The sequence below is a fragment of the Equus asinus genome, chromosome 17, assembly GCF_041296235.1.
Source record: "Equus asinus isolate D_3611 breed Donkey chromosome 17, EquAss-T2T_v2, whole genome shotgun sequence".
NCBI classification, from domain to species: domain Eukaryota; kingdom Metazoa; phylum Chordata; class Mammalia; order Perissodactyla; family Equidae; genus Equus; species Equus asinus.
Window position 1 is genome coordinate 38,803,518 of NC_091806.1, and position 14,072 is coordinate 38,817,589.

The 14,072-nt window shown below is 52.3% G+C and overlaps 1 protein-coding gene across 1 annotated transcript; it reads left to right on the top strand.

Moving 5' to 3' along the window:
• Positions 1-2,014: 2,014 nt before the first annotated feature.
• LOC106844376 (pregnancy-associated glycoprotein) lies at positions 2,015-11,261 on the top strand. Its single transcript, XM_014861776.3, has 9 exons — positions 2,015-2,067; positions 3,201-3,360; positions 4,221-4,338; positions 4,429-4,547; positions 5,643-5,842; positions 8,119-8,235; positions 9,600-9,744; positions 9,836-9,934; positions 11,106-11,261. Exons 1-9 carry the CDS (start codon positions 2,015-2,017, stop codon positions 11,259-11,261), a joined length of 1,167 nt encoding a protein of 388 aa, XP_014717262.1.
• The last annotated feature ends 2,811 nt before the right edge of the window (positions 11,262-14,072 follow it).

The window sequence follows — 14,072 nt, forward strand, 5'->3', positions numbered from 1 at the left end:
CGAACTTAACCACTGCGCCACCAGGCCAGCCCCCCTCTTTTTTTTAAAACTAAACAATGCAGCCTGGAGATCTCACCCATTCCGTTCCTCTTTGCATCTCTTGCATCTTTGCCTCTTTCTGTTCCTCTTCGGCATTATACCCAGTTGTGGGGATCCATCCTAGCTTGTTTAACGCTCCCTTCTTGAAGGCCACTGTGGGTAGGTTTCCAATATTTGCAAATAAAGTACCATTGCAGAGCGTAGCTTGTGCAGGCATCTTTTTGCATCTTTGTCAGTGTCTCTTTAGGATAGATTCCTAGAAGAAGAAATTGCTGTGTTATAGGGCACATGTGTGTATAATCTGCTTTGTCAAATCCCCTCCATGCGATTGAACCACCAAAACTGAATTTTAACAGTGTGCAAAAATGAGGAGTAGGACGCAGAGCTCCCACTCCATGCCGCCCGAGCCTGGAGACCAGGCAGCCTCCCATTGTCCTCCGCAAGGGACAGGCATGAACAGATCTCAATCAGGAGCACCAAGGCTTTAGGGGGTTTCAGAGGGAGCTGTAAAATTCCATTCTCTTTACTTTGGCTGGAATAATACCAGTTTAATGAGGCAGCCCTGTTCATCTCAGGCTGAGCAGAAGCTCCAATGGGTGCATTCTTTGATTGCTAAGACACTTAAAAGTAATTATTTCTTTCTGTGTTTGGTTTGCCAGACAAAATGTTTCAAGGTATGGATCCTGTTGAGGAATTCTATCAAGTGCTGGGCAAGGGAGAGTTATTCTTAAGTTCATTTATCTGACCTTGGTGGTCTGTCTTTACAAATGGAAGGGAAATTAACATGGTTAGGATGCATTCAGTCTCTTATTCATTCAATCAATACAAATTGAACACGCCCTCAGTCCCCTCTCTACTCCTACCTCTAGGACAGAAACAAAAATCTGCACAGCCTGCAGGCCGAACCCTGCCTGCTGTTACTTGAGGTTTGGTTCACACTATGTTCTTTGAAAAATAACTAGCAGCTAACATTTAAAAATCAAGGGATTTCACGTAACTATCTAGACTCCCCACTTCTCTCGAAAACGTGGCCAATCTGGCATCACCAGCCCACTTTCGAGCATGGCAGCTGCTGGTTGGAGCTGCAGAAAGGCTGCCCCCTTGAGGTGGGGCATGTGCTGCCCTGTGCCCGGAAGTTCCTCATGTCCAGCCCTTATATTCATTCCCTTGCCTCCTGGGCCTTGAGTTAGTGAGCCCTGCCCTAAACTTTAAGGCTTGAAGACAAGGACCACCCGTGTCTTATTTGACTTTGACTTTCCAGCATCTAGCCCACACCCAGCACACAGTGGGTCTTCAATAAATGATTCTTAGATGAATAAAATATCTTTCAGATGTGTGCATCACATTTCTTCCAATATTAAAATTGTGCAATTGTCATCCTGCTCTAGCCTAGATCTTTGAAACAGATCCACATCATAAGTGCCCCCGATGTATGTCATCGGTCCCACTATCTAAAGCCACTCGTATGTCAGTGGGCTGCCCCCAACGTCTTCACTCTGTCATTTGATCGCTCTTCATCCTAGCAATCTCCTCTCCAAACGGGGACAGCAATGCACACCTCGTGGGGTCCCTGGGAAGACTGCATGAGACCACAAATGTCAAGCATGGCACCTGGCACTTATTTTTATCACATTATTAGCAGTGCTTTATCTCCAAGATAGCAAGAGTCTCCCCACTCTTTGTTAGACTGTGTGGTTTTGGTTTGTTTTCTTTTTTTTCAGCCAAGCCTCAAGAAAGAGATTACAATAGAAATCTCTGTTTTCTGAGAATTTCTAAGTCTCCTCCTCATAAACGCTGATGGGGCTAAAGATCTTATCAGGGAACTTTGTATTTCTTATCGGTCCATTAGTGGCCCTCAAGGGAATGGATGATTAGGACAAGTCAGAACATATATAACGAGCAGCTCATGCAGACCATTGCATGCTCAGAACTCATTCTTTTGTGAATAGCGAAGCGTGGAAAGAAGAACAGAAGCATGAAGTGGTTTGGGGTCCTAGGGCTGGTGGCCCTCTCAGAGTGCTTAGTCACGTAAGTACGGGGACTGCAGGTGGCATCGGCTTTCTCTCTGGGCTCTTTCTCATCGCCCTCCTATTCTTCCACCCATCCAGAGGTAGAGAAGGGAATGCAATCATTCCCCAGCTGTCTTAAAGTTCAAGTCTCTGTTGATGAGTAGTTTGCCATATGCGTTGTGGAGCTCAGGGGTTTTGGGACAGGCCTGCAGGGTTGCACAACTCCAGGGGTGAAAGACACATCATGGGCTATGTGAATGGCGCTCCCGAGAATTGTTCAGTGCACAACCTGTGCAGCTGTAGACATCGTCCCATCTAGGTACAGCATTTCTCCTGCATGTGCTTCTAGGTGTTCTCCTTGCTCTCCCTCCATGTCTGTGTGTGTGTGTGTGTGTGTGTCTATGTTTGTTCATCTCTGTGTGTCTCTCTTTTATTTCTCCATCTCTTTGGATGTCTCTGTGCATGTCTCTGTTTTTCTCTATTTTGATCCTTTCTCATCTCTCTACCCTCATATTTTATTATTAATTAATACTCTTCTCAGGGCTTCTTCGAGAAAGATACAGTGAGATGACAGTAGCAATAGAGGGTTGTCATTGTTGAGACCTCCTGTATGTCAGGTGTATTATATCCATCATCTCACTTAATACTCAGAACATGCTATGTGAGGGGGTATTATCATGTTGTCTTTTTACAGATGGGGAAACTAAAGCTCAGAAAGGCCATATGGCTTACCCAAGATTACACGAGAGAACCTGTATTCAAACCGACGTCTATAGTCACAGTCTTTGTGTTGTGTCCTGATAACAAGATGACCCTCATAGGGGCAGGCCCAGTGGCATAGTTAAGTTTGCACGCTCCGCTTCAGGAGCCCAGGGTTTGCAGGTTCATATCCCGGGCACAGACCTATACACTGCTCATCAAACTGTGCTCTGGCAGCATCCCACGTACAAAAAATAGAGGAAGATTGGCACAGGTGTTAGCTCAGGGCCAATTGTCCTCGCCAAAAAAAAAAAAAAAAAAAGGATGACCCTCATAAATATGTTTGGAAACTCCAGAGTGCAATTATAATGCAAGGTGTGGCAGTTACACTGTGACACGGGGTCGCTGCTGGCTGTCACTTATTTGTTTCCCTTTCCCAACGCACGGTGAAAGAATCCCTCTTGTGAAGATCAAGTCTCTTCGAGAAAACCTCAGGGAGAAAGATATGTTGAAAGAATATCTGGAGAAGTATCCCTTCCGTCTGACCCACAAGCTTCTCCACAAACATGCGGACTCAGGAGTAGCTTTTGAACCCATGAGGAACTACCTGGACGTAAGTGTTGGGTGGACGCTGGCGCTCCACAGCACCCCCTAGTGCTCTGGCCGGGCACTGGTTCATCCGGAGGTGTGAGCCAGGATGTTGGGGCTGGGGCGACGTCTGGCAGAAATTCTGGGGAACAGGGACCCCATCCTCAGACGAGAAGGCACTCCCGCCCTCAGCTCTTGGTCTGTGGCGTCTGGGCCCAGCAACGACCAGGTGGCAGGTCAACATGCATTTCTTTGCCAAAGATGTGTCACTGGGCACCCAGGACCCACACGCCTGGTCTGAGGGAGTCATCCTTTCTGAACTCAGCGAACCCTTGAGTTCGAGTTGAAGGCTGAGCCGCGTCTGATCAAACCACAAAACCAACTGCAGATTGAGTTTGATACCCCAGGCGGAGGAAGTTCTGCCTCCACAGCCCCGAGAAGGATGCGAGTGAAAAGTTGTGGCTCCCCTATGGCGCATGCCGCTCAAAACTTAACCCTACGGTTGTTGTTCTTGATAACAAAAGGTCTCGTGTCCTCTTTAAGAACGCACAGCCCAGTCGGAGAGACAGGCAAAGAGTAAATAAAAGGGCCAGCTGTGTAATATGGATATCCCATGTTTTGAGTCTAGAGAAAGTGGCCCAGGCTGACCCAGGAGGGCTGCCTGGAGGAAAAAGCTCTCAAGGTGGGCCTTGAAGGCTGAAAGGATTTAGAGAGCTGCCAGGGGTACTGGAGGGCTTTGCAAATGAAGGCACTGGGCTGAGCAGAGGCTGTGAGGTGGGGCAGGGGAAGTCATCTTAGGTGATATGTGACATCCCAGCAGAGGCAGGAATCGGGCTTGGCTGGGACAGCCAGGCCTGCCCTGACCACCCCACTTGGCCCCGGCAGATAGCCTACATGGGCATCATCAGCGTTGGAACCCCCCCTCAGGAATTCCAGGTCATCTTCGACACGGGCTCGGCTGACCTGTGGGTGCCCTCCATCTACTGCTCCAGCCCGGCCTGTTGTGAGTGCCCCCCACCCCTGGTCTTGTGCCCCCATTAGCTACTCCTCGGTCCTTGGTGGGCTGACGGATGCTCACCCTCTGTGTCCGCAGCTAACCACAATACCTTCAACCCTCTGCGGTCCTCCACGTTCGTGGCCTCGGGCCAGCCCATCAAACTCATCTACGGCACTGGGAAGATGTCAGGATTTGTCGGCTATGACACCATTAAGGTAACGTGGAAACCAGAGGCTGAGGCAGGGCTGGCCCTGGGAGCGATGGCTGCTTACACGACCGGATGAAGGGTCGGCCCGGAGCACCTGTCTTTCCCAAAGTGCTCCAGCTGTACCCCTGCTGACACATTAACCCCCAGAATGACTAACCCAGAGAGTGGGTCATCCTGGGGAGGGGCCTCGGGGCGTGGATTTGCAGCTCCTTAGCTTGAGGTTGGTTTTGCTGGGATCAAGGAGAGGTGGAGAAAAACTACCCATCTTTTGTATTCTCAGACTGTGCTGGCACTTTCATTGTAACTTGTGATCCTGCTACAACCTCAGGGACCATCATTATGCCCATTATACAGGTGAGGGAACTGAGGAACAGAGGGAGCGAGGGCCTTGCCAAGGTCACACACCTCGTAGGTGCGAGTCAGGACTCATCCAAGTGTGGGGTATTTGCTGGGCGAGAGCAGAACCGACCTGGGGACTCTGGGGGCAGCCGAGGGCTCCCGGCACCCAGGCAGGGACAGCAAGGGGCCAGAGATGCGAGAGGGCCCTGATAAATGGGTTCCTACTTTTGAGGGGGCCTTTGAGACTCTGCTAAAAACCATGGACTGCCTCCCCAAAAGCATCCGCGTCCAAACACACACACACACACACATCCAGGAGTATGTTTCCTGGGCAGAATTTTTACAAGAAGCCTGGCAGCGACATGGTATAAAGAGCTTCTGTCTCTCTGGTGGATGCAGGATCCACAAGGAATTGCGATGAATTCACTCCATTTCTGTCACCAGATCCTAGTGATGTCAAAATGAAGACTGTCCTGCTCTTTCCTCATTTTGTCCTCAAGTGGGAACCATTTGGTCCCCTTCTGAGTCTCAGTTTCTGTACAAAACGGATGAGACCTATTAGACAGACTTCAAATGATGTTAGCGGGAGGAGCTCCGGGGTCGGATAAATGGACTCCACATGCCTGTTCTGGCTTCTTATAAGCGTGTGAGGTCAGCCCAGGGTGCAGCCAGGCCTCAGGTCTTCTCTGGGCTCACCTCTGCTCTGGCCCAGCGCAGCCACCCTTCCCACACCTGTACACAGGAATACCCTCCTCTCCCACAGATTTCAAGCCTTGTCGACAGGAACCAAGCATTTGGCCTTAGTGTGGAGGAACCTGACAAGATCTTGGAACTCGCGACCTTCGACGGCATCCTGGGCCTCAGCTACCCTAGCCTGAGTGTCAAAGGGGTCACCCCTGTCTTCGACAACCTGTGGAACCAAGGCCTCCTTTCTCAGAAGCTCTTCGCTTTCTACTTGAGCAGGTAAGTCTGGGCTGGACCAGCCCTTTCTCCAAATCAGCTGTAAGATGCTTCTAGTGGCATGAAAAGTTACAGAATGCTTGATCCGGAAGTTTCCTGAGAGAGAGTCTAGTCCAGGGGTCAGCCAACTCTGGCCAGGGGCCACATCTGGCCCGCCACTTGTTTTTGTAAACAAAGTTTTATCGGAACACAGCCATGCTCATTCATGTACAGCTTGTCTGGGGCTGCTTTTCCTTTACAACGGCAGCACTGAGCAGTTGTAACCAAGATCACGCAGCCTGCAAAGCTTAAAATAATGGTGATCTGGGTTTTTTTTTTTAAAGATTTTTTATTTTTTCCTTTTTCTCCCCAAAGCCCCCCCGGTACATAGTTGTGTATTCTTCGTTGTGGGTTCTTCTAGTTGTGGCATGTGGGACGCTGCCTCAGCGTGGTCTGATGAGCAGTGCCATGTCCGCACCCAGGATTCAAACTAACGAAACACTGGGCCGCCTGCAGCGGAGCGCGCGAACTTAACCACTCGGCCATGGGGCCAGCCCTGTGATCTGGGTTTTTACAGGAAAACCTTGCTGACCTCTATAGTCCAAGTCGCTCGTTTGTCAGGTGGGGGAACTGAGGCTCAGAGAGGAGCTTGGCACAAGATTGCCCGGTCAGGTACTAGTGGCAGAACTCGAACTCAGCCAACAGGACGCCCCCCACGGTGGGTGGTCAAGCCATCAGCAGGTCTCCCATCACTGGAGCTGCTGACAGGAAAAACTGAGTCCCCTGGCTGGTGGAGGGTCTGGTGGAGGGTGTCAGGAAGGGAGAAGCAGAGACTAGAGGGGGACCTCTGTGGACAGGTTGTCTTCCCACCAAAGGCTGAGGTTGACCCCATCGATCCGTGCAGGAGGCCCAGAGTGCGGTTGAGGCTGTGGGTTCTGGGGGGATGTGAGTTCAAATCCCGGCTCTATAGCATGAACTGAAGCGAGCTGTTTAACCTCTCTAATTCTCCGGAATACTTGTACCCGATCAAAGGAGATGATTCATTCGACGAATATTATTCAGCATGTCCTGGGGGCCGGGTGCTGCTCTGTGCACGTGAAGGAGATAGATAAGAGGGAGAAAAGGAAGACAGGAAATAAGCAAATAAATAAGGCAAACAGACAACTACAGATAGTAACTGGTTCTGTGAAAGCGATGGATGGTGACGGGAATGTGGTTTTAGATGGACAGTGGGGAAGGCCCCTCTGAGCTGAGAGTCCACGAGGAGAGACAGCCAGGCTTGAGAAGCAAAGTTCCAGGGTTGGGGGGCAGGGGAGAGCGAGGGCAAAGGCCCCAAGGAGCACTTGAAGACCAGTAAGGAGGTCAGTGTGGCTGGAGCCCTGGGAGGGAGGGGGAGGGGATGAAGTCGGGGAGAGCAAGGGACGAGCAAGGATCCGATTCACATTCTTGAAAACTCACCCTGGGTGTGGGCTGGAGAATGACAGAACAGAGTGGAGGCAGGGAGGCCAGGGAAGAAGCTGTCACAGCCTCTTTAGGAGACAGAGGGTGGCGGTTTGGTCCAGGAAGGTGGAGGGAATAGGCTGCGCAGTGGATGGGGTCAGGGTATATGCCGGAGGAAAAGGCAACAGGATTTGCCGATTGATTCGATGGAGAAGGAAGGGGAGGGGTCCTCAGGGATGTCTCCTCCCTCCCTGAGATCTTACCGTGAGCCCAGGGTCAGCTGCATCCTCTGCAGGAGCCGGTGCAAAATGAAAATGGGAGACCCTGTGTTCAAAAAGGATTAGGAATTTCAAGACAGGAACAGCAGAGGTGTGGGGCCCTGTGGACAGCACAGGTGCAGGCCGTGAAGCCGACCCTGTGGGAGCCTGAACACATGGCCCTTAGCACCCCTGCGGCCTCAGCTGTTCTGAAAAATGACAGGCCAGACGAGGTGGTGGCCAGAGCCCACCGTCACAGCATCCTCCAACTGCATCCCCGAGAGCTCTGATTGCTGGGGGCACCCGGCCCTCTTCAGGACAGCAGGTAGTGGGAGGCCAGCCAGAATGTCCAAGTTGGAACCTCGGCTTCACCCTTCCTTAGCCATGTGACCCACCCTGGGCAGGTACTCAACCCCCTCCGTGCCTCAGTTTCCCCATCTGTAAAGTGGAGATGATAGCAGTGCCTACTCCACGGGGCTGTGTGATGTATGCAGGAGAGAGTACGCACGGCCCTTAAGATAGGGCCTGGCACGCGGCTGAGCTTGCGAAAAGCCCCCCGCTATTCTACCCTCACCATGATGCCTTCCTCCCCCTCCCCCTCAGCAAGGGAAAGAAGGGCAGTGTGGTAATGTTTGGTGGCGTGGACCCCTCCTACTACACCGGAGAGCTGCACTGGGTGCCTGTGTCCAAACCCCTCTACTGGCAAATATCGATGGACAGGTAAGCCCCTCCCTCTGGGGACCGTCCCAAGAGATGCCCCCAGCCCCCCCGCAAGCATGCACGCACAGACACGCACACAGACCCAAGCGCACACACTCATAGGTACAGCCCCTGGGTTCGTAATCACCCCAGGCCTCCTGACCAGCGTCCTGACCAGAGAAGAGTGATCAGGCCTGAGAAGGGGGCCCCACAGGCCTGGGGACCTGAGCTGTCTCCAGGACGAGTCTCATGCACGTGGGGCGGCTGCGGTGAGAAGGGGATCAGGGAGAATTCCACCGATCTGAATGGGGTCATGATAAGGGGTCGACCAGCCCAGGTCACCTGGGGCCAGGGGTTCCCAGTATACAGGCCCACCAATTTGAAAACAGGCAAAGTCCTGGGCAAGCCAGGTAGGCTGGTCACTCTAGGGAGAAGCTCCCCAGCCATGGGGAGAGGTTGGCTTCATCCTGGAGACCCGGAAGCAAATCATACAAAGGGATGCCAGCCCCTGCCCCGCCCCCATCCCAGCCACACGGTGGGCAGCGGCTGTGACAGAATCAGGAAGCTGGGAATCCCAGAGTGGCCTGAGAACAAGGGGCAATAATTGATGGGATTCTGTGTGATGCCATCAGACAAAAGCTTAAAATGTCCTTTGGAGGCCTGCGTCCTGGCCGCTGGGCTAGCTCAGCTTTTGCCTGGCTAGGGGCCTCAGCATCTGAGCTGGAGTCTGCAGGGGAGGCAGCCTCTTCTGGAGCAGCCTGCAGCTCCCTTCCTGCCACTCTGAGCATCTGCTGCCCAGGAGAGCCTGCATCTTCAGCATGTGGCCCCCATCATTGGTCAGACACCATACATGTCTCCTGTTGTCCCTCATTCATTTGTTTGTTCATTCGTTCATTCAACAAACATATGTTGGGCGTCCGCTGCGTGCTGGGCACTTAAGGGAGGCACTGAGGATACAAGTTGTTACAGACCTCACCATCTCATAGGGCAGATGTACATGAAACAACAAGTCACACAAATAATGAATTACCACTTAGATACATTCTAGAAGTGAGGAAGGATATACCAAGTGCCACCAAGAGGGGAGCCTAATCTAGTCTAGGGGGCAGACGTCCCTGAAAAGGTGACAATGAAGCTGGAACCTGGAGGATGAAGAGAAATTACCCAGACAAAAGGGGTGGGAGCAGTTCTAGGAAGGGCCACCAGCATGTGCAAAGGCCCTGAGGCATGAAAGAGCTTGGTGCATTCAAGAACTGGGAGGAAGTCAGAGAAAGTCAGTGTGACCAAAGCAAAGGGAAATAGAGGGGGCTGTTCTGGAGACAGTCAGGGAGGGGGCAGTGGCAGGGAAGTGACCCTTGTGCCTGCTTTGTTCCCCTGTCTCTCAGCATCTCCATAAATGGGAAGGTTATTGCTTGTGATGGTGGCTGCCAGGCCATTGTGGATACCGGGACCTCATTGCTGCTTGGCCCACAAGACGCTGTCCTCAACATCCAGGAGATCATCCAGGCCAGGCGCTCCACCAGTGGCGAGGTGAAGGGTCATGCCATAGGGTCACTCTGGGGCCTTCCACACTCAGGTAGATTCGCTGGGCCGACCTTCTCTCTCCCTCCTTCTCTGACAGTACTTCATCGACTGTGACGCCGTCAACACCCTGCCCGACATCCTCTTCACCATCGATGGCATCGGCTACCCAGTGCCGGCCAATGCCTACATCCAGAAGGTGAGGGGCCAACCCGGGGGGGCTGCTCCTCAAATCTGAGACTTTCGGTAACTGCCGGGCTGCAGCTGGGAGGAAGAGGCCTCCAGGGGGCCAAGCTGCGCCATTGCAGATGCTGTCGCCCCCTCCTGGCTGGGCGGGGGCCTCCCACAAAACGAACTTCTGGATAGCAAAAGGCAGTGTGGGACAAGCATCCTCAAATAAATATGGAGCCACCACCCCATGCCGGCATGGTGCTAGATACAAGGAGAGGGGAACACCGCGGGCCTCTGCTCTCAAGGAGCTTCAGTTAGACCAGGGTGCTGGGATGAACATGGAAAGTCAGCTACAGCAATCTCTGAAATAGGCCAAAGGAACAGTGACAGGAGGGCTTGGCTGGGGACAGTCCCAGTGTGTTATTACACCATAATTAACAGTGCTCCTTTCCCATCTCAAAAGTGTCCTGGTTTGGATGATAAATTATGTGGTTACCCTAGTCCTAGGCGGCAACTTCCTCTTGCTAAGCCCCAGTTGCCCCTTTGTGAAATGGGGCACCAGCCGCCGCCCCCCTTCGTGGGATGTTTAGATGCCGACATGAATAAAGGATGCTCAGGGACCACAGAGCACCTGGTATAAATGTCAGCTCCCCATGAGAGTTCAGAGGAAGTGGAATGGGTTTGAAGAAGCCTTTGAGGAAGAGAGGGAATTTAAATAATTCTAAGCCCCCAGCCTCAAGGAGGTCTGCCCGGGTGGAGGAAGGTCTGCACGGGGGTCCATGTAATTGGAACCGCAGGGAACCCCAAAGGGGTGCCTGGGGCAGATCCGGCGTAATGAGGGCTGCAGACACGGGGAGCAGCAGGAAAACCACCCAAGTGAGCCTGGAGTGGCCGAGGAGGGTGAGTGTGGGTCCAGGAGGCGGCCGGGCAGGGCTGAGCTCACTCTTAAAGAAAGAGTGAGGGGAAGGGTGAAAGAAAGGCATTTTCCGCAGAGGGAACAACCCAACCGCAGCACAGTGTGAGGGGAATTGCGGGTGGTTCTGGTGCCTAGGTGGGCACCCCATTCTGCAGCTGTGGAAAGAGCCACTTGGCTCAGATGAAATCAAGGTAAATAAAGCTGAGAAGCTGGCGGCCCTGGACAGTGAAGGGGTTGGCGGATGAGGGCTCAGGCCGACTATGTGTGTTTCTATCTTCTCCAGGATGCTGCTTTGGGTATCTGCTTCAGCAGCTTTGAAGGCAACGAGGACATCTCGAACAACTCGGAGGAGTGGATCCTGGGCGATGTCTTCCTGAGGCTGTATTTCACCGTTTTCGATCGGGAAAACGATAGGATTGGACTGGCTACCGCGGTATAAATGCAGAGGCCACCCCAGGAAGTAACCAGGCCGCCCCAAACACACACCCCCCACACACATTTGGGGCATTCCCACCCGGAGGTGCTGGCCCCAACTGTCTTTGGTGGCCTGCAGAGCCCTATTCTTGGTAGAGAATAAAGATCTTATTTCCAATGGTGCTAATACGAGTGCATGCCTCTCTTTGCGTCTGGGAGGTGCCTCAGAATCAGGCAGAACTCTAGAATGGAGTCTGGACCACACGTGAGAGGAGCCCAACTTCAACTGGCTTAAACCAAAAGGGAGACTTATCAAAAGGATACTGGGGATCCAGGATGCAGGAGCCAGAGCAGGTCCAAAGATCTCCGTGACCGGACCCAAGAAATCAAAACCCATCAGCTTTCTTTCTCTCCCTCTCTCTTTCCCACCTCTCATCTCTGATTCTCTTTGCCTGACAGCTTTTTTCTCTCAGGCTTCCACACATGGAGAAGGACTTTCCTGCTTCCTGACCCAGGGCTTTACATTCTTAAGGCACCTAAAGGGAAAGGAAAGAGGCTCAGAAAATCTCAGGGTACCAGGGAGGACCCTGATTGGTCCACCTCAGGTCATGTGTCCAGGCCTGGACCAATCATCATGACCAGGGTATAGGGTACTCTGATTGGCTCTCCTTGGTCAGGTGGCCTTCTCTGTGATGTCAACATGACTGACAGTTTTCTCCAGAACGATGTGACTGGAACTGGGGAGGAGCAGTCCCTGAAAGGACACCCGAGAGGGATGTTCTAGGCAGATGGGAGAGTTTGTGACTACCCCACCAACATCCACAACCTCCTCATTCAGAGGAATAGTAAAAAAGGATAAAGAAAATAGACTCGATTCTTTCCATCTCGAAGGACCTTTGGCAGTGGCCATCTGCTCCAAGGAGGCTCTGGGTGAGGCCCTTAAAATTGGGATGTTCCACTCTGGTCCCCCCAAAACAAGGCAGGCAAAGATCCCAGTCACTAGCTTTCTGCCACCCACACTTGCAATGTCCTTTCCAGTCCTGCTGCCCGACTGATGGCCCATGCAGATGCCTGAGCCATCCCCACCCCTCAGATGCCCAGTGAGGCCCTTCCCTTGGCCTCCAAGACTGTCTTGGGGAGGCAGACTCTCCTATAAAGGGAGACCCCTCCTGGGCGTGCCATCCTGCGCCTCCTCCAGGGGAGGAGCTGCCATGGTTTGGGATGTGGGTGTCACTTCTTCCCACCTGGGCAGAGGCCCGCCCGGGATAGGGGCAGCAGGGGTCAGAAGGCAGAGGGAGGGAGGCCCAGATGGAAGAAGGAACAGGAAAGAATAAATAAGGTGGGAAACGGTGCCCGTCTCAATGCACAGTACTGCCCTTCACTCAGGTGAGACAAATGTCAGCCATGTGATGTCCTCCTTCCTTCGTCATCCTTTCATTCGGTCCCTATTTACTGAGCACCTGCTGTGTGCTGGGCACTGTGGTGGACCCCTGGGATAGAGAGCTGGATTCAGAACCCACTGCTGAGTCAAGGAGAAACAAAAAGAGACAAATTATAGGATCCAATGGGGAGTGCCCAATACAGGAAGCAACAGAGGTGTGGGTGGGAGGCCAGAAGAGAATGAGCTTTCTCTTCATGGAACAAGGAAAGGCTTCTGGAGGGGTGAAATCGACCTCAATCTCGCCACCCCACTGTGAAACACCCGCCCCCCCCAAACCCTGCAGTTACCGTCTGTGTGCAAATGCACTGTGCGTCCGTGGTCACAGGCACCCAGTCCCTTTGGGATGACATAGGATTATAGTCGCATAAGGGGAGGCAAAAGAAGAGCAGATGCAGAGCTGATAAAGGGCAGGGAAAAGGTGGGACCACAATCAGTGTTGCTTTTAAATAAACAGTAAATATCATGAAGTGGGCTTAATGGAGACTCAAGTGAAATGTTTGCAAAACTCATTTTCCAAGTATGTCTTCATGGAACCCTAAGCAAGCTCTCTCTTGGTCAGAAACCACCAATAAGAGTAAGAAGCATGGGGCTGGCCTGGTGGTGCAGCGGTTAAGTGCACACGTTCTGCTTCAGCGGCCCAGGGTTCGTGGGTTCGGATCCCGGGTGCAGACGTGGCACTGCTTGGCATGCCATGCTGTGGTAGGCGTCCCACATATAAAGTAGAGGAAGACGGGCACGGATGTTAGCTCAGGGCCAGTCTTCCTCAGCAAAAAAAAAGAGGAGGATTGGCAGCAGATGTTGGCTCAGGGCTAATCTTCCTCAAAAAAAAAAAAAAAGAGTAAGAACCATAGCTCCAGCGGGTGACAGATGCTATCTCACCGTCTCTCCATGACCACGTGCAAGGCAGATAACATTGCCCTCATTGACAGATGAAGGACATCTCCCCCCATCTTCTGGCTCCAGCACCCTGTGCCAGCACACAGTGGGCCTTCAGTAAATACATGTCGAATAAATAACCGGATCAATCAGTGTTCCCACTAGAGCACACCGCTGTGTCTATGGCAGGAGACACACATGGTGTCAGCCTGGCTTACCGCCATTGTATTGACCGCTAAAGGTCAGGTTTTGTTCCCCTAAATGAGCATAAGGCCAGGGCTGGAGCTGGTGGCTATTAACGAGCTAACGTTATGAGTCAACGTTATTGAGGTTCCATATTTGTGGTTGTGCCACCTACATGAGGATAAATTCTGATCTTCAAAGCAAAAATCTCCCCCTATCCTCCACTTTTATGCTTTACCAACCTCAGACCAAAGAGATTTATAGCCTTTGGTGAGACAGAATGTGAAGAAAAAGGAAAAAGCTAGCTCTTGAACACTTCTTGTAAACGTGTCAACT